The sequence below is a fragment of the Leptidea sinapis genome, chromosome 2 (assembly GCF_905404315.1).
Source record: "Leptidea sinapis chromosome 2, ilLepSina1.1, whole genome shotgun sequence".
Taxonomy (NCBI): domain Eukaryota; kingdom Metazoa; phylum Arthropoda; class Insecta; order Lepidoptera; family Pieridae; genus Leptidea; species Leptidea sinapis.
In genome coordinates this window covers 25,837,540-25,858,649 of record NC_066266.1, presented here as the reverse complement: position 1 = coordinate 25,858,649, position 21,110 = coordinate 25,837,540, and the positions used below count along the sequence as shown (strand labels likewise).

General features: G+C 34.7%; 1 protein-coding gene across 1 annotated transcript in view; it reads left to right on the top strand.

The window, feature by feature from the left end:
• Positions 1–6,858: 6,858 nt before the first annotated feature.
• LOC126974068 (lachesin-like) overlaps positions 6,859–21,110 on the top strand; it is an 88,279-nt gene continuing 74,027 nt past the window's right edge. Inside the window, exons 1-2 of the mRNA XM_050821460.1 lie at positions 6,859–6,876; positions 11,093–11,147. Coding sequence (XP_050677417.1) covers positions 6,859–6,876; positions 11,093–11,147 — 73 coding nt within the window. The remainder of the gene's footprint in view (positions 6,877–11,092; positions 11,148–21,110) is intronic.

The following is a 21,110-nucleotide window of genomic DNA, read 5'->3' as shown; positions in this document are numbered from 1 at the left end:
GTTGGTCCAGCGATCTTTTTGAAATCATCTTCCTATCGTATCGTTTGTCTCCCTCTATTTCTTTTTCCATATCTTGGATACCACTCTATAATGTATTTTGTCCATTTATCTTGTTTACTTCTTCATCCCATGTTGGCACACTTTTAATTTGTTTAAATTTTTATTTGTGAGAGACCAAGTTTGGCACCCATAAGTCATGCAAGGACGTATACACGTATTAAAAACTTTTGTCTTAATGGTTTTAATAATTACTGTCTTACTCATAATGACTTAGCGGAGATTTAAAACGTCGCTAATATACGCTTGGGAAAAATTGGAAAAAAAATTGCATATTAGAGCTAAAACGCTAACTATGTCTTCGATAAAGCTGACGTGACTTATAGTAGCTAGGACCCTTCTATAAACCTATTTTAAGCACTCGAACGCAAAAAAACATGGCCGACATCGATCAGCTGTTCGTTAAATAATGTGATTAATAACTTCCCGCTCAAAGTAGTTGGATATCCGTCATAGATTAACAACAGACAGACTTCAAAATTTTGATTTTTGAAGTTTGAAATTATTTTGACATGGACTTTTGACAACTGACAAACCATTGACATTGAAAAGCGGTCTGTTTCCATTAACAGTTCCTCATTAAATTGGTTAACATCATGTTTTTTTGCACGAAATGGCAACATTGCATACTATAGAGACGTATTAGATATGGAAGATTTATAAGGAATTTTATCGAACGTTAGCTAAGCTTAAAACACTTTTTATCTAATATAGCTTTATACCTTTGAAAAGCGTTTCATTATGAATAATGCAGTTAATATTTAACAGTACAAGTACTTAAACACGAAGTTGAAGTACTTGTTCTATTTATGTATTGTGTTAATAATTTTTCTATGAGATATTTGAAAAATCAATCTAAAAACTATAGTTAAATTTATTAATATGTAAATGAATGTAGGTGGAAAGGCAAGGTTCACTCATTTTTTGCTATAAATATTCTCTATAATATACAATACTAGTTGACCCGGCAAACGTTGTTTTGCCATATAAATTATTTTTTGAGTTAAGCCGTTTCTTGGATATTGCAACATTACTTCTTTTATCTAAAATAAAAGTATTTTCCTAAAATAAACGTAGACCGTACTCCTAATTACATAAGCTACCTGCCAATAAAATTCCAGTCAAAATCGGTCCAGCCATTTCAGCCGTATATAATATATTCATTTACATGTAGTAAGAAACGGTTATTTCAATATTACAGACTCTCCAATTTTATTTATATCTATACATAATATAAAAGAAATATGAAAATTCTGTGTAAAAATTATTCCGATATATCAATTAGTTTCCGAGAAATGGAACTGTAACTGGCATGTGTCTAAATCCAAACTAATTGGTATTTTGAAATGAAACAAAGACCAGTGTATTTATATATCAAGGGTATGTTCCGATATGCACTACGAGCACTGCACAGTGCTATCACTGTAGAAAAATTCGTTCCGTTAAGGTACGGACAGACGTGCTCAAAAAAAGCGTGCTTTTAAGTATGCTTAAAGTGAGCATGCTCATGCAACTGTTCACATTTGCCAGCAATAAGCATGCTTGCTTAAGCATACTCATAAAAAAGCATGCTCAAAACAAACGTACCGGACAGACGTGCTGCTATTTGGCACCAGGCTCTTGGACAAAATGGATGTACAAAGATATAGTGACAGTGATATCCATACAGAACTCAATAAAATAATTATAGTCACCCGCCGCGGATCGAGATCAAATCGATAATAGCATGCTAATAAGCAAATCTGTTCAGACGCGCTCGGAGCACGTCCCCTTCTACCCGCGCCTCAGGTAGCATGCTCGAAAATCAAACGTCGTCTGATTTTTAAGCACGCTCTAAATAAGTATGCTCATTACAGTACACACGTGCTACTAATGAGCACATGCTCAATAAAAGCATGCTTTCGTGCTAGTAATGAGCACGTCTGTCCGTACCTTATGGACTGCCAGTATACTTCCGCAGTACTCTAGGGAAATATATGACGTCATAAATCGCCGACATATTCTACTGTGAGCACTGGAGTTTTCGAGGTATGGTACTCCCAGTACTTTGATCACGTGATCAGTCAAAACCACTCGAGTGCCTAAAATATTAATAAAAATAAAAAAAATTACAGCACTTCAACAAAAGTTTTTTTTAATGAACTACGAGTAAAATACTATAATACATTCATTTGAATGCTGCGTCAAAAAATGCGGCTGAAAGTATACAAATTCATATCAAATTCAAATAGTTTATTTCTCAAAATAGGATAACCGCATCACTTTTTGAAGTCAAGAAAATATACAAATAATAGAATAAGACAGTCCAACTGCTTATAAATTAAAATGCACACCTTAAATTATTTACATTGCTTTAATCCCATGCACTTTTATCTGTTACATAATCTTTAATGGTATAATAAGCTTTTTTTAAAAGTTTCTGTTTAACAAATATTTTAAACTTTTTAATTGTAGTTTGCAAATTTCTCCAGGGATTTTTTCAGAAGTAAGCTTACTTATAATATACTTATTAGTTATTGTATTACAATCTGTAAAAATGTTGCTGAAAAAGATGTAAGTCTAGTAGGTTCTAAAAATACGGGATTACGTTCCGTTTTAAATAGTAACCAGTATAACTGGCTATAAAAGAACGGCTTCACAGTATACTAAATTGACGTCACACTATACAGTGGTCGCAGTGCATATCGGAACATACCCACAGACACAGTAGACATATGTATCAGTATGGAAACTAAGCCTTGTTGATAAAATACCTACATGTGCCTACACTCTATTGAAGCAATAGGGTTGTCAGGTTATTTTTCTAACTTTAAAAAAGGAGTTTTGAAACGAATTACCTTATGGGGCGTTACGAAGCGTAAAAAAGTAAAAAGCGTATGATTTAATGTATAGTGTATGTATGATAGTTATACAGTGTATAATGCAATATTATAGTCCACATGATGACTGTTATGTAATGTTTTTAAACAACGTTTTATTGTAATATTATTTTTGGATTTTTTTTTAGTTTCGTTGGGATATTTTATGTGAAATATTGACGGGAATCTTTGAAATATGTGTTTACAAGCTTTGTCCGTTGAAGTTTCACTTCTACCACAGTCTTATGAAACTCTTCCCTGCAGTCACCCCACGAACATGTCTAGACGGGTCAATCATTGTTTTTGTGAGTGTCAATAACGAACATGACATCTATTTTGAGATCCAAGATGGCGGATGTGACTTTTACAATAAAATCAAATTGAGTATCATTTTCGAGATTTTCGGGAGTGTCAATTACAATTAATATGACACCTATTTCAAGATCGAATATGCCGGATGTGACATTTTCAATCAGCTTTATGACCGGGCGCCGAATCTTGCTGGAAGGACCATTCTTGGTTATTGAACATGGTATTGTTAAGGAGCCTCACTACCTTCTCAAGAATGGTATCTTGATACACTTGTACCGATGTTTTGATACCTTTTTTACAAAAGTATGGCTCAGTCACTCCTTCATAGGTAATACTCCACCAAACCATCACTGAAGTCGGATAGTGCCCACGTTGCACTCTGTCGACTAATCTGGATGCTTCCTTAAAGCTTTGGGCATAAATACGGTCATTTTGTTTGTTAAAATGCTGCTCAATTGTAAAAAAAAAAGTACTTTGTGTTGTGCAATCATAGCGATTCCGTTCTTTTTATCACCCCACTCCATTTTAATATCTCAAAATATTGTACAATGTATTGGTACCAAAACCAATGAAAACAATCAAATAAAAATGACAGATTCCAAATTCAAATGTAATATTTTGTTTATTTTTAATTATAAATAAATACTATAAAATCTATTGAAGATTGAAGTTCGTTTATACTTGTTTGTCCCACGTACATCCAGTATATAACAAATATTCTTAAATATTGAAAGACAAGAAGGTTTTATTTATACCATTAAATATATACTTACATTAATTAAAGCCAAGTTATTAATAATATTTAATTATTAATATCACTCATATCAATATAACGTTGTTATTGAATATTAACGAGTATGGCTCTATGGCTCGGACTTTTTGCCTGTCCGATGGACGAAGAAAAATTAACGAATGTCGCAAACGTCAGACTGAGAACTTTTATTTATTAAATTATTAAAGTAAAGTACTCATAAATGAACAAATACACTTGGAGATTTTCAGAAAATATTACTGAGTAATTTGAAACAAATTTTTAATCCATTAAATTATAATGATTAATAATTGTTTCAATTGACTTTTTTCTGCCGGAAGTACTAACGTTATTTCCGTCAGAAAAATATTCGTCGTAGTTACCTCCAAGTAACATAATATAAAAATCCCCGAAGACAAGAACGACCAGGCACCACTCTAATAAATCTCCTTTGAGCGTTAGTCAAAATACTAACAAAAAGTAATCTTATAAAGCTGACGACACTATTCTGTTCCAAATTTAAGTTTGCAAATAAAGCAACCTCTGTACGTAAAGTGTGCTGCGAAATTGCGACATTGTTCAATTCAATTCCTAACTATTAACTGACATTGTGAGAGAATTCATTCAAACGTCGAATCAACTCATTCGTGGTAAACGGGTCTTTCATTCATAAAGTTTTGCTATTCGTAAACAAGGTTTTATATTATTCACTTTTTAAATTGTACGGCGAAGTCGCAACCATAAACTTAGCGTACTAGCGTAATAGACAAACACTCTCCTCATTACGGCGAGAATAAATTTAAAATGTTCATGTGTGATAGTTTTACAGATGTGTTAGTGAAGTGTGTAGTATTTTGCTTTTAGACAATCCCTATGACAATTAATATTGATAAAGGCCGTCATATTCACGTATATAATACGATGCGGGACTCGAACCCACGACCTATGGCTTTCCGTGCCAGTCCTCTAACCAACTGAGCTAACCGTTGGAGTGACGTACCAAATCAAATAAAATTTTATTTGTGTATTAATCCTAGAAGTGAGGGTTATCACTTTAAAAATTTAACAAATTGTTTAGATTTACAAGAGTGACATCTCAAGTCGATTTCCTAATATGTAAATATTGGGGTTGAGCAGGTTATCAACTGTATAGACGGTCGGATCTGTGAAGTAGGTGAAAACAAGGCTCGCTCGTGAGTCCCTACTTGCTGGCCTACTCTGTAGAGGCCGCCGCACGTACTTACGATATCGATACCTACACGGGGAGAGCGACAGGCCTGGGAAAGTATAGGACCCTTTTAATAGAAGTATAATACAACGCCCCATAATCAATAATAAAAATATATTAATTTCCTGGTAATATCTATAAAACATGATGATAAAAGTTATATAGAACTAATCAGAAAGTTCTCGAAATTTCTTTCATTATCATAATTGTTTTTTCTTTATACATATTGTGTTCAATGACATGTGTGTACTCACTGTTATTAGTTTTCTTATACCCCACTTTCACTTATTCAAGTATAAATGTAATGAAAATTACTTTTGATGGTAAACTACAGATAGCGCGCGAGATGAATGCAGAGTTCAGTAATGCGATAGTGATGTGACCTAGTTATAATTGATGACGATAATCATGAGTGTGTCGATAAATTTAAATATTGATTCAATTATACCATTTTAACCTATACTTAAGTATCGGTCCGGCGTTGTTGACGAGAACGGTAGCACTGAAAGTTTTCGGCTAAAAACTAGTCGGTACCAACACCGAAGTACCCAAAGCCAATTTAAATAAAAAAACCTAATAATACTTAATTTTTAGAATAAACTGACCAATTTATGGTTTTTTGGTTTACTTTTGTGTATATTTTATTATATTCGTCAAGCGAACGATACGCTTTTGGTACGAAAATGAATCTATGAGCGCGCGGAAACCTGGAGGTAGAAAAGCATACAACACTTTTACGGTTTTCAAACGCACAGTTACACGCGCGTGTGGTTTTAACCAGTACCGTTACTTTTTTTTATGAAAATAAGGGACGAGACGAGCAGGACGTTCAGCAATACAATGCAGTTCCGTTTAAGATTCTTGAAAAACCCAAAAGTTTTTAGCGGCACTACAACTGCGCTCGTCACATTGAGACATAAGATGTTTCGTCTCATTTGCCCAGTAATTCCACTAGCTATGGCGCCCTTCAAGCCGAAATAAAATAATGCTTACATATTACTGCTTCACGGCAGAAATAGGCGCCGTGGTGGTACATATAATCTAGCCTTCATCCGTGCAAAGGAGCCTCCCACTGGTGAACTTACTTATTATAACTCTTTATACTGTCCCAGTACATCTTATTTTATTTTCTGACTTGATTTTAAACTTTGTTTTTTACGAAACATAGAGCTAATCTATATATATAAAAAATGAATTGCTGTTCGTTAGTCTCGCTAAAACTCGAGAACGGCTGGACCGATTTGGCAAATTTTGGTCTTGAATTATTTGTGGAAGTCCAGGAAAGGTTTAAAAGGTGAATAAATATGAAAGTGTTCCGAATTAAATAAAAACAACAATTTTGTTTTTTCCTTTGATGTGTCCCCCGTCGTCCGATATTTGTTTTGTATGGACATATTTTCTTTCTTTTGTATGGAGAATTTATTGACGCACGGTTTGACAGTTCTGCTGTAAAACAATTTCATTACAACAACAGGGAGCATATTTTACGAAATAATTCTTGATGTTATGATATTGTTATTGACAAATTCATAAAAAAACAGTTTTTTATTTATTATATACAGAACAACGTCTGTCGGGTCAACTAGTAACAAATATAAAAAAGATTTGTCAATTTTGTGTGGTTTTTGCTCAACATATTCTCTATAATATCTATGAAGAAACCTAAATGGGTCAAATATTGTTAAACCAAAGAGTACATTGATAGCGCAGCAAGCCAGTCCTCAGATTTAAAAAGTATTTTGTAAACTCCGTGGAGGTTCGTTACATTTTAACAGAAACTTTTTAATTAAAAACTTAAGGTGGCCGCTTTTAAATGTTTTGCGCGATTCTAAATGGCAACACTGAATCGCTTTCATATTTATTTTCTATTTAGAAAGTTTGTTCTTTAACTTGACGATTTTAAATGTTTTGAATTTGTTTTTGCATTTATTGCAATCAATTAAATTTGAGCTAAACTTGCTACAGGAATATACTTACTTATGGATGAAATATCAAATCAAATCAAATCAAGTCATTTAATTGCATAGATTGAGTGGGTACATTGGTGTTACATTATAATCATAGGTGCTAACAATATGCCGGGTAGGCATGCAAAAATAATATTTTACAATTCTTACACTAAGTTTACCGTTAAAAACATACAATATAAAAACCAAATTATTCATAAAAGTCTATCCACCATAATATTATAAAAATGTGAAAAATAAAAATTGCTTACTAAAAATGTTAATTTGAAATATCTGAATTAACTTATTCTAATGACTATAGATTCATGTCTGTTAAATACTCTTTAACTGAATAATATTTCTTCGCCATTAAAAATTCCTTAATTTTATTTTTAAAAGAGTTAATGTTTAAGTTTTGGTCCGCTAATGATGCTGGTAGTTTATTATATAGCTGAGGAGCCATATTAAAAATACTATTACCAAAAAGTGCCGTTGTATGCTGCGTGAAACATATTTTATTTCTTCTGCGTTTACTATCAGAGTAACTAAATAGTTGATCATTTGTTCTACTGAATACTAGCACTTTATATATATATATATATATATATAGGCACGGGAAAGCAAGTATTTTAAATTTATCAAAATATGGTTTACAGGAATCAGTAGGGCTTAAATGAAATATAGTTAATATCATAACATAATTTATATTTGGTTTTCTTTTTTTCTTTTTTGTCGTAGACCAATGAAAGACCAGCGCCATGCCAAATGATGACTGCCAAGTTAAAGGGTTTATTGTTAATCATAAACATAACTTATACTTGGAACCAAGTATCCATTCCTACTCTGTGATAGGAACAATATAAAAATAAAACTAAAGGAAATCACTGCAATAGCTGTTTTTTAAGGAAGACGAAAACATACGAGCGTAGGTTTTAGTTGAAATTTACTATTAAAGTTTAATATTAGTACAATTATATTTTGTGTTGTCAACATAGCGAATACGGTGATTAAACAAAGCTAGTTTGAGAGCTTAGCCACCATCATAAGGGATGGTTCTGTTTCCGCAAAGATAATGCTAATATTAAATATCTATTCTTCTATCTGGTGTTAAGTGGTCACCGGTCTTTTAGGAAGGCTTATAAATACCAAAGAGGATGTAATAATAATAAGACGCGGGACTGCCAAAGTAATTGAAATTTAGTTTAGTATAAAACGTGCAGTGCTATGACATAAGTTTGATACATTTATGACAATATGGCGACGAAGTATAATCCGGCTAAGTTTGAAAGCAGTTATGAAAGCAGTACAGTTGCTTAAAACGTAGTGGTTTTCGGCTATCTCCAATGGGAGGCTCCTTTGCACAGTATGCAGGCTAGATTATGGGTACCACAACGACGCCTATTTCTACCGTGAAGCAGTAATGTGTAAACATTAATGTGTTTCGATCTGAAAGGCACCGTAGCTAGTGAAATTACTGGGCTAATGAGACTTAACATTTCATGTCTCAAGGTGACGAGCACAATTGCAGTGCCGCTCAGAATTTTTGAATTTTTCAAGAATCCTGAGCGGCATTACATTATAAGATTAGGGTTTCCCATCATCTGAACGTCTTGCTCCTCTCCTCCCTTACTTTCATTTAAAAAAAAAACATTTTTATAAGATTTTAGCCGTCATCTATCAATCTGTCAATGACTACACGTTCTTTTTAGAGAGTTTCGCTAGGTTGTATGTACTCTTGTCGTATCGTCTTCAACAGCTCTCAACTAAGCTCATTCCAAAGTTTGGTTGTCTGTGGTAGAAAGTTCCTTTGAAAACCGCACTGTAGAGAAACGCCAGACATCTAGAATCCAGGGTATGTTCCGATATGCACTGCGAGCACTGCACAGTGCTATCACTGTAGAAATATATGACGTCATAAATCGCCGCCATATTCTACTGTGAGCACTGGCGTTTTCGAGGTAAGGTACTCGCAGTATTTTGATCACCTGATCAGTCAAAACCACTCGAGTGCCTTACGTTATATAAAAAATACCTACAATTTAATCCCAAATATTTTTAATTTGACACTACTCCAACAACAGTTTTTTTAATGAACTAGGAAACTTTAATACACTCATTTGAGTGCTGCGTCAAAAAATGCGGCTGACAGTATACGGGATTGCGTTCCATTTTAAATAGTAACCAATATAACTAACTATAAAGGATCGGCTTCACAGTATAATGTACAGCGCACCCAGTGCATATCGGAACATACCCCTCGTTAGTGGTTGTGAATTCGGCGGTAATATGCCAGACAATGTACAAAACAAATGTGTTACGAAATTCAAAATAATTGTTAAAAAACGATTGTGTAGTAAAGGTTACTATAACATAAAAGATTTTATTAATTATACCACAGACTGGGAATGGAGCGATTAACATTGTAATCCATATTCATATACTTTTTCGAATGGGTGCTTGTTTGTGACGTTCTATAAGCGATATCAAATCCTATTTTTAACTGACTTCAAAAAAGGAGGAGGTTCTCAATTCGTCGGTTTGTTTTTTTATGTTTGTTACCTCAGAACTTTCGACTGGGTTAACCGATTTTGATAATTCTTGTTTTATTTGAAAACTGGTGCTTCCCGTGTGGTCCAGATCTGGCAACCATGCGAAAACCATAAAAGTCTTTAATTTGCTGTAAATATGTGCGCGATAAATTATAAATATCGCGCCAACCGATTAGGATGATTCTTTTTTTATTGGAAAGGATATACTACAAAGGTAGTTTGGTGAGAGTTTGGTTAGGTTCTGGTGATGCGAACCAAGACAAAGTAACGGAAATCTTCAATTCTTAGGAGCAAGTTAACGATACTCGGCCGAATCTTTTTTATGCTATCTGGACATTTAAGTCACCTACCGTCACATATTTATGGTCAAGTAATTGTCGTAGTCGAATATGATGATCAATGGAACTCCTTAAGGACTTACAGTAAGTGTACGATCTGTGGCAGAATATCTGCTGTATGTAATCAAATTGCAATGTGCTTACGTTTATTGGTGGTGGTATTCTTCAGATTCACAAAAATCAAAAAATTAACAATAAATCAAACGAATGCAAAAATCTATTCCAAATCAATAAATGTTATCTTTGAAGTCGGTGTCAGCCATGGTAGGTTTGTTACTTGTCATAGTTGTAGGTGAGATGTGCTTGAGTCGCACGCGCGACGCAAGGAGCCAAGAAGTCGGTTGTTTTTGAAGTATAACTTCTTTAGGAGTGACTTGGGGGTAACTTAACGTTTTTTTAAACATTATAAATTAATGGTTTAAAATTTTAATAAATAAAATTAATAATATCTGAAAATCTCCAAGTGTATTTGTTCATTATTATGTGTACATTGTAATAAATAATAAATAAAAGTTCTCAGTCTGACGTTTGCGACATTCGTTAATTATTCTTCATCCATCGGACAGGCAAAAGGTCCGAGCCCATACAGCCATATTCGTAAATATTCAATAACAACGTTATATTGATATGTGTGATATTAATAATTTAATTATTTTTATTCAATCATTTATTAATAACACGGCTTTAATTAATGTAAGTATATATTTAATGTTATAAATTAAATCTTCTTGTCTTTCAACTTTTTAAGAATATTTGTTCTATACTGGATGTCCTAGAATAGGTGGGACAAACAAGGGCAAACGAAAATAACATATTTTGTCTATGAGCTTTCAGATAAGCAAAAAAAGTATATACATTATGTATGTGTTAATTATTACTTAAGTTAATTATAATTAAGTTTTACTTAAATCGCGCGTAAAGATGACACGCCTTCCAAATTTTTTTTTGTTAAAATTTTTTTGAATATAAAAAATATTCCAATTTGCTTCATGAATAGTAAATCTATAGGTTATGTATAACATTGATATAACACATTTTTTATTATTGTTTCAGAACAGTTTGCAGCATAGCCTTGCAGTTCTTGTAGACACTTCTTTGAATAAAAGAGGTAAGTCAAAATTATTATTAGCTTTATTCTTCCATTAAGATTTGGTCTCGGCTGCGCTCCAACTAGATACCACACTACATAAGAATAATAGCTTTTTTATTACGGCAACTATTAGATGCTTGTGTGCGTGGCATCTTGACACTCAATGGCATCTTTAAAATTTTGTAACATACGCTTCGTGTTATTTTACATTGAAATTAATAAAATACAAAATACTTACTGATGATATGTGTCCCAGTGTCTTTCTTATTTCTTGAACAGCACAAATTTTTGCATACTTTCTGTTCCTGCGGCACGCACCGTGACCAGACGTTGGGGCAACACGCGGTCTATTAGACCCCACCTCCCTCAACAGACTAAACTCCATTTTTGGCGCGAAATCAAATATAAATAAGAATGTTGGTCTTTATTAATATAGACAATGAATTAATGAACCCTAACCAACAGTAGTCCTGGGATCTGCTAGCTAGTTTTGGAGTTATAGGCAACACAAAATATGGGATCTTATTCACCTCGTAACATACTGAAATAGGGCAAATAATGCGGTATGAGGTCAGGTGGAGTACGGGACGTTTTTAGCTTGGTTCCGCTTCGTGCCGTTTCAATTAAAATTATATTAATTGAGTGCGGCACGAGGCCTAAGACATCTGGTACCAAGGTAGGTATACCATCGAGTCCGGGACTATTAGCACATCTCAAATATATATTTATCTTTTTCCTACACTGGACCAAACCGAAGTTATGCCCGTTGCATATCATATTCATGATGCAAATAATCCCATTTACTGGGACCGTTAGCTTAGACAAATTCAATTTCTAATATTTTTATCAAAATAGGATACAAAATTACGTATCGAAAGCAAAAATCTACCACCCATTCGAAAAGAATGCCTCAGACCTGAGAAGAACGGGCGCAAATAACTCAGCGGCTTTTTTTTTTAAAAATGGTTGCATAGTTACAAAGAAATATCGTACAATTAAACTTATTATTTAGTAGCCTGAGGGCGGTCGCTCCATTCCCAATCTGTGTTATAATTAAGAAAGTCGTTTATTTTAAAGTAACTTTACCACCCAAACGATTTTTAACAATAATTCTTTTGAATATCGTAATACTTTTGTTTTGAACATTTTCTGGGATCTTGTTGTAAAAGCATATACATCGCCACACAAAAGACTTACTAAGTCGACTTAGCCGAGTAGTAGGCATTATAAGCTTATGTATGTTCCTGGTATTAACATTATGGTTATGACAGTTTCTAGCAAATTCACTTATGTGCCTATGAACATACATTACATTATCAAAAATATATTGAGAAGCAACAGTCAAGATGTTAATAATTTCTGTAAATTTTTCTCTCAATGATTCAGACATAAGGGTTGCTAATGATTAGGCTATGAGGTCTTCTAAGAAGAAGAATCATTTACTTCTTTTTTATAAAATATAGACCACAGATTTTTCGCGCATCAAATGCAGAAAATCGTCTCCCTTCGTTTAATATTTTAAGGCAATAACTTCCGATATTTATATAGATAAGTAGACACGATAGGAAGCGACTCAAAATCCAATATATCTCGGAATTCGTTCGAAATGAAATAACTTTGCTATTCTTAGACCAATAAATCAAGCGTTCAGGAATCTTAAACGTTCGGATAACTCTTTACCTGTGCTAAATTTATGTCAAAACTGAGAGCAATCCTTTGAGTATTGAACGGAACGGAGACGCACTTAAGATGTCGGATATGTTATATTTTTAGAGAGTAATTGGATTTTTACCTTTTTAAGGAAGCAAAACGTAATGAGGTACTGTAAAACCTTTTTGTTGTCATTGAAGATAAACTTCTGTGACTATTACGTTGCACGCGCTCAACGACATCTATAAATAAAAGTTTTCAGACGTTTGCGACAATAATTATTTTTTTTGGTTTCTTCGTCCATTATTAGGACAGGCAAAGGGTTCAAGCCAATACAGCCGTATATGGTAATATTCAATAATTTATTTCACGATTTTTACAATAATGTTCTTTCTACAAACGTAGAATAGTACGACAAATAAATATTTTTAAGGATTTGTTTTGTTACGCCAAAGAATTATAACTTCTTGCGTGCATGCATAAGTTACATATACACACACATTTTTTTTTATTTGAGACAGTGGAATTCAGTGAAAACTGCCCATATTTTTTATTAAATCAGTAAATTTTATATTTTTATAATAAGAAACTTCGTTCCTATCCGGTGTCGCACGACACCACACGGTTTTTTTACTTAATATTTATAATCTTAATAATAATCAGAATCAAAACACAACACCTTTGTATCAATCAATAATACAGATATAATAATTCGTTGTTTATTTATCACTTCTCCTCTTCCTCGCGTCGTTTTCCTCATTACTGAAGGTTGTGACTTCCCCATTGCATCAGTTTCTCCCGTACGATTCCCCTCCATCTGCTGCGATCCTTAGCCTTATGAAGGGCATCATGGAATTAGAAGTTTAGAGCAGATCGTATTTGGTCCGACCGTCTCGTGGGACTGCGTCCTCTGGGACGCCTGCCATCTACCGTGCCTGTCACCATCAGCTGTTCCAGATTATGACCCTCTTTAGGAGCAATATGTTCAAAGAATTCCAGCATCCTACTTCGGCATATTGTGGAAAGTCTAGTTTTGACGTTAAGTGCTCTTAGAATAGACACGTTGGTGCGAAGGGCGGTCCATGGAATCTGTAGCATTTTTCTCGAGCACCACATTTCAAAGACGACTATTCGGTCTCTGTCGGCCATTTTCAGTGTCCACGTCTCCGCTTCATAACTATTATTTATTACTTATCACTACATTTTATTAAACAAAGTCCTCCGCAGAGTCTGTATGTCGGTCTGTTCGCGATAAACTCAAAAACTACAGCACCGATTATCATGCTGCTTTCACCAATTTTCCCTGAGTTGACGCCGGTGCTAACGCGTTTATTCCGGCACTCATACAAAAAAGTCCCTGACTCATGGAAGTCAGCTCTTGTCCATCCGATCCAAAAAAAAGGAGACAGTTCGGATCCGGTAAAGTACAGGCCCCTGCTCTCCAAAATCATGGAGATAGGCATAATTAACCGCCAGCTCTTGGTATACCTAGAGAGGATTAATGTTCAGAGCTGATTATGGTGCGAAATGTGGGAAAGAGAAGGACTTCTCTTTCGCACATTTCGTTAGCGATGTATTTTGTTTAAGCAATTGAAATATCACGCAGAATTATTACGCAAAATTATTAAAAATATCAAGTTAATTACAAGTTACATAATATTGTTAGTATAAAGGGGCTTTATTACCTGAAATACGACCTGATATTCCATCCTTTTTAAATTTGGCCATACTGTTATATGGACAGGTTTTCACTGAAAACTTTGTCATTGCGTGGCGTTGTATTCAAAGCGCGGTCGAAACACGACTGAACAAAAACACTGCTCAATAGTAATATCGTAGTAATATATAATATCGTAGTAATATGTAATATATAAAAGTGAGTATCGAGTCCTTTAAAAAAAATACCGTTTTGCTCTACTAAAAAAGCAACTTGCTGCGGAGAAATTGAACCACTTCCACTGGAAATATCTTTCTCAAAAAGATTTTTTCTGTGTACGGACATAAACACACGCTCACACTCACGCACATGCGCAAATACACACATACATACACACACACACACACTTACATACACTTGCAAGGGTAATCATAACACTTATTTTTTTTCTAATATTACATTTTATAAAAAAAAGATAGCTTAAGTAATCGGGCAGCCACAATACATCCACACCCGCTCAACACCTTAGGGAGGAGGGGATGGCTGAAAAACAGCGCTGCATGGAAACATAAATCCATGATTCCATGTCAGGTGAAGCTGAGACTTTTCTTTTGCCTTTTATTTCATCGCGTATCCTAATTGTTCATTTTATATTTGTAATGATTTGTATGGTAATAAAGAATTTATTATTATAATTATTTAATAGACGCGTAGGCAGAGTTGCTACAGAAATTTTTTGAGTCTAATTGTTTATTGAAGGTCAATGGTTCAAGTGTATGCGAGTCTTTTTTTAAGTATTTTGAAGTGAGCTACAAGTCCTATCTCGACTATTTTATCTAAAATATATTCTGGAAAGATCCAACGTCAAGACACTAATAAAATTGTCGTAAAGTTTATAGACACACAGAATAATGACCAAAACATAAAACTTGTAGTAAACTCTCACATAATTAAATTCTTCTGGCGATTGAATACTCACCAAGCACATCGTTAAACCACCACACTATTAGCTGCAACGAAATGTTCTCAACGGCACGTCAACATGAGTTTGACATGTGGTTTTGCCGCCATTTTATGCGTTTTTATTGAAATGGCGGCACGAAACATACTCTTGGTTATAATAGTCTGCATAATAATAATGAGTTACATTTAATGCAGATGCAGCGGAAAATTATACTTATCCAAATTATTTGTACTCATGAGCCCGCTTGTTCCCTCTTAAATAAAAACATAATATTTATTTTTACCTGTGGGAGGCACCTTTTCACCGGATGTCAGCTAGATTATTAGTACCACAACGGCGCCTAATTCTGCCGTGAAGCAGTAATGTTAAAGCATTACTGTGTTTCGGTATGAGGGCGTTGTAGCTAGTGAAATCACTGGGCAAATGGGATTTGACAACTTAATGACGAGCGCTATTGTAGTGCCGCTGATAATTTTTGGGTTTTTTCAATAATCCTAAGCGGCACTGCATTGTAATAGGCAGGGCGTATCAATTATCAATAGCTGAATGTCCTGCTCGTCTCGTCCCTTATTTTCATAAAAAAATACAATCTCCCTTGGTAAACAATGTACTTTTTTATGTTTACAAGGAAATCGTTAACGAATTTAACATAATTATTAAATAGAATCCTTAAAAATTTATTGTTTATAGTAATTAATCCCGTACCCTAAGTACCCACATCGTTATATAACCATTATTAGTAGCTCCAATCATACGTTCACGGTGTTTGACACTGACATATTGTTTTGCCGCCAAATTAACCTGTCAATAGTTAACTGTCAAAACTTAATTGAGGAATCATGTTCATGCTTGAAACCTTAGACTAAGAATTGAACATAGGTCTGTATATTATTTACTGTAATATATATTTTGAAGTATTACTTACAGTAGTTGGAGCGCAGTGGAGACCAATTCTAAATATAAGGTTCAGGTATTATCTATAAATAAATTTAAATAGATTAATAAAAAATGTCTGTCGTAAATCCTACTACTCCACAGCTGAATATCAAAGTGTGCGGACAGCCTGGGACTAAATTATGATTATTTTATAGCACTAACAATGACAGTACAATGTTGTATATTATTTTATTAAAAAGTGCGCAAAAAAGAATGCTCGCAAAGTTTCCAAAACGGTGGTAGTGTTAGAAGTGACTTCAAATATATAAATATATAGAGGAATCAATTTTGGGAAAAATAAATGCTACTAAGCCTTCAATCATTCTTGTCAATGTCAATGTCCAATCAAATCCAATTGACAGCTGTCATTTTAGAAACGTTTCTCAACAAACATTATTAGCTCCTTTGGAGCATTGGAGCCATACTTGGTCTATGATTGGAGCGAATCGAAAATCGTATCCTGTTCCATTTTATTCATATGAATAATGTACAGAAATATGTTAAATTCCATTGCAACTGCAAATTCGTTTATAATAAACGAACCGTTCTGTTCACCGGTTCGGTTTGTACATTCGAGTCTGAAAAACAATTTAATTGATTAAAATTGTTTGTTCTGGCACTGTTGGTTTATTTCGTTACGTAAAAATAATTTGATTACATTCTGTTATCGAGATATGTTATAAAAAGGCGAGCGTCAAATATATGAAAATATTTTCATAACAAAATACCAATAATTTTTTTTAAAACAACGAAATGTAAAAAAATATAGTTATTACTATTACATTTCATACAAACTAAATTCTACTGATCCCAGAAGTGAGGGTTATCACTTTAAAAATATAACAAATTGTTTAAATTTTAAAGAGCGACATCTCAAGTTTCGGTTTGCTAGATATTATTGGGGTTGAGCAAGTTATCAACTGTAAAGTAGATCCTGTAGATGGACCAACAACATTTCACTGATATTTCTGAATAAATTACTTTTTGTACACTACTAGAATTTTTCGATATCTCGAATATAATAGAGATCATATTAACTATATCATGGTGGGTCTGAAGCGTCAACTTAAGTACATCTTAAAAGCCAATATGTGTTCATCGAGTAACAGGGTCGTAGGCAACTTAACATCTCTTGGATTTACAGTTAGATAAATTCCACCCCAAAGCTACAAATAATTGACTATCTCACGACCGGTTGAACACGCGACACGACACGATACCGACACGTGCCGGGTCGACGCGTGTTCGCAGATCAAAAGGCAAGGGTGCATATGATTTGTTTTTTTTAGGAGATTTTTAAACTGTAATCGGCAAGAAATGTGAAATTGTGTTGCTACTAAGGGAAGCATTATTATTATGTTTAGGGATTAGGGTAGCACTTTAATCCGTGGATTTATTGTATCTCCAGCATATGCAGTCTCAGGGTCCGATAGTTCCCAGACTCTTAATATACTAAGCCTGACGTGTATAAATACTACTGGACAGGCTGTTCCATATGTTAGACAGCAAATTTTTTGTGCCTATTTGAAGCGCCACTCGCGAGCGTCAAGAGAACTAATTTTGATGTATAATACAAATGGCTGCGAATGAACGTACAATACTCTGAAGAATTTTTGCATTTTGAATTAATTTCGTTCGTTTTCCGTGTGATTTATGTTTCAAGAATCAACTTAATAAAGTACACAATTATTGGTGAATAGTTTCCCAACATCTATCGATGTTTGCTGAGGTTGTCATCACTAGTTTTAGTACCGCAGACTCTTGCTATGGCCAACAAAATGGCGAATTTCAAACATGCACAAAAGCACTTTGACAGCCGCCAGTCCAGTGGTATATATATATATACATATACATATGGAATTATAAAAATGGCGAGGTAAGGAAAGGCTGGTCCTGGCCACCACGGTGAATTCCATTAGATGTCATCACCAACATCTGGATATTTAGTGGTCCTCCATTTCTGTGTTTTTGTATTTTTTACGTAAATGTTACATTTTCATTATATACAAGTTATTGCAAAACTAACCGTAAAGCTGAAAGGAGGTTAAATGGGGCCTTATAACGAGTCCATTCATCATAATTAAGAACCGAAGTAACGCTGTATAACATACCCCAAAAAAAAAAATAGATTTTTGGTGTCTGTACGTAAATTAGTCTTCACACGAAAAACGGAATACTAAAAACACGGAATTTTTACAGCTAAAATCCATAATTTTTCAAATGTTATGAGCCTTCTTGAGAGTAAATTCCGCTAAGATTTGTCTTCAATCAAATCGACACGTGTTTTGCCTCTACACGAGGCATCCTCAAAAGATGTTGTCTTGCCACATTCTGGAATGAATTATTACGAATTTAGTCTCTATTATCATCAGCATCATCGACAGCTGAAAGGCATTCACTGCTGGACAAAGGCTTCCCTCAAAAGTCTCTAGGACGATCGGTCCTGCGCTGCCCTTATCCAACGTATTCCGGCAATCTTGACCAGATCGTCGGTGCATCTTGTCTACCTATCAACACTGCGTCTTTCGGTACGTTGTCGCCATTCAAGAACTTTACTGCCACCGATCTATGTGCCCTGCCTACTGCCACTTAAGTTTCACAGTCATTTGGGCTTTGTGGGTGACTTTGGTTCTCCTACGGATCCCCTCATTTCTGATTCGATCTCGCTGGGATACTCCAAACATCTCTCTGTGCGACCATGAGCTTTTTCTTAGGGCCAATTGGTAGCGACGACGTCTGCGTACCGTAAGTCATCACTGGCAAAACACACCAGTGGGAGGCTCCTTTGCACAAGATACCGGCTAGATTATGAGTACCACAACAGCGTGTATTTCTGCCGTGAAGCAGTTATGTGTAAGCATTACTGTGTTTCGGTCCGAAGGGCGCCGTAGCTAGTGATATCACTTGGCAAATCACTTAACATCTTATGTCTCAAAGTGACGAGCGCAATTGTATTGTCATTTAGAAATTTTGGGATTTTTCAAGAATCCGGCACTGCATTGTAATGGGCAGGGCGTATCAATTACCATCAGCTGAATGTCCTGCTCGTCTTGTCCCTTATTTTCATAAAAAAAAAACACACTGGTTATAAACCTTCGTCTTCAGACACTGCGGTATTCTTTAGTCTCTATCCAAGAAATATATTTATTTTCTCCAAATTACTAAATATATTAAGTGATTTATGGTCACCTTACTATAACTATTAAGTGATTTATGATAAGCACGTGTCCGCCGGATGCGAAACTGATGCCGTTCCTAGTTAGCTGCTCCCTCGGGCTGATAACAGGGGATAAATTCTGAACAATTAGTTTCTGGGGTCAACAATACACCCTTAATGTATTTTAAGTTCCCATATAAGAGTGACTTGCACAATTTGAAAGGCAGTTTAAGTTATCAATCTTACGGACTTACAAATAAACATCGCGATTTTTTATGTTTTTAAAGTGATAACCCTCACTTTTAGAATGAATACACAAATGAAATGATGAAGTCACAACCTGAGAGTTGAAGAAAGCTCAAACGGTTAGCTCAGTTGGTAGTGTACTGGCACGGAACGCCAAAGGTCGTGGGTTCGATTTCCGCATCGTTCATAAAAAAAAATTTCAAATTTTATTTGTGTATTAATCCTAGAAGGGTTATCACTTTAAAAACATAACACATTGTTTAGATTTAATAATAAAATTTTAAATAATAAATAAATTAATTTTAGATAGTTTAAAATAACAAAATTTTGTTTTCGAATTTTATTTGTGAAATAAACTTCGTATAAACTTATACCTGAGAATAAACCAAGAATATTCAAAATGTTTGCTAATGGACATTTTATTTGATTGGTTTAAGGACTCTACCCACTACAACATACCATGGCCGTGCTATGAACGTATCAGACACGACAAGCAACGCGTATCAATTACGTATCAAAGTCGTATGTATCGGCTTTAATGACCGGAGCGTCAGCATATCATCTCATTATCATCCGCGTGACATGCCCGTGCGTAACGATTTTAGTGACGGGAGGGTCCGCATATCATCTTCGTATCATCCGAGTGCCATATCCGAGCGGTCCCTGTGTGCTGTTGTCGCTTTTGTAGTAATTCACCTGATTCCGTGTGAGGCAGACGCGTCGCAGATCTTTTGAGAGGATTAAGGCGACACTAAATGCCAGCGACCTTGAGCGATATGAGTTCACGGCTGGCGGCCCGCCATCTATTCAACAAAGCCAATATTTTCAAAATTCTTGGGTGGACAACAGTTTATATGCTTACAATTCTCATTATTCACTACTAATCTGAATAAATGGACCTACACAAAAAAGTACAAGCTGTAAGAATAACTTTTTTGAGAGAAGTACCAAAAAAATGCCTCACGCCATGGCAAAAAACTTGTTCCACTTCAAAGAAAAGTGGTAGTTCAAAAAGGCTCGGTAGCGTTAACTATAACCAACGGCAAGCATTAGCAACCTACAAATAAGACTTAAGGATATGGGTAACAGGATTAAGTAGTGTTCATAGCTTGAAATGGTATACTTTCACCACACTTGTCTAAAAACACCATGTTTGCGTGTTTTCTGCTTACTCTTCGCATTAATACGATACGATGGCAGTTAGAAAATTGACAATGAGGGAATTGGCAATGATAGCCATTGCTTTAGACGAGGAAGAAAAAGAAAATAACAGACGATACTGGGTTCTCGCCGCTTTAAAAAAACGAAAAGTCGAGGGAGAATACTGGATGTTATTTCGTCACTCAGTTGATGACGAAGAAAATTTTATAT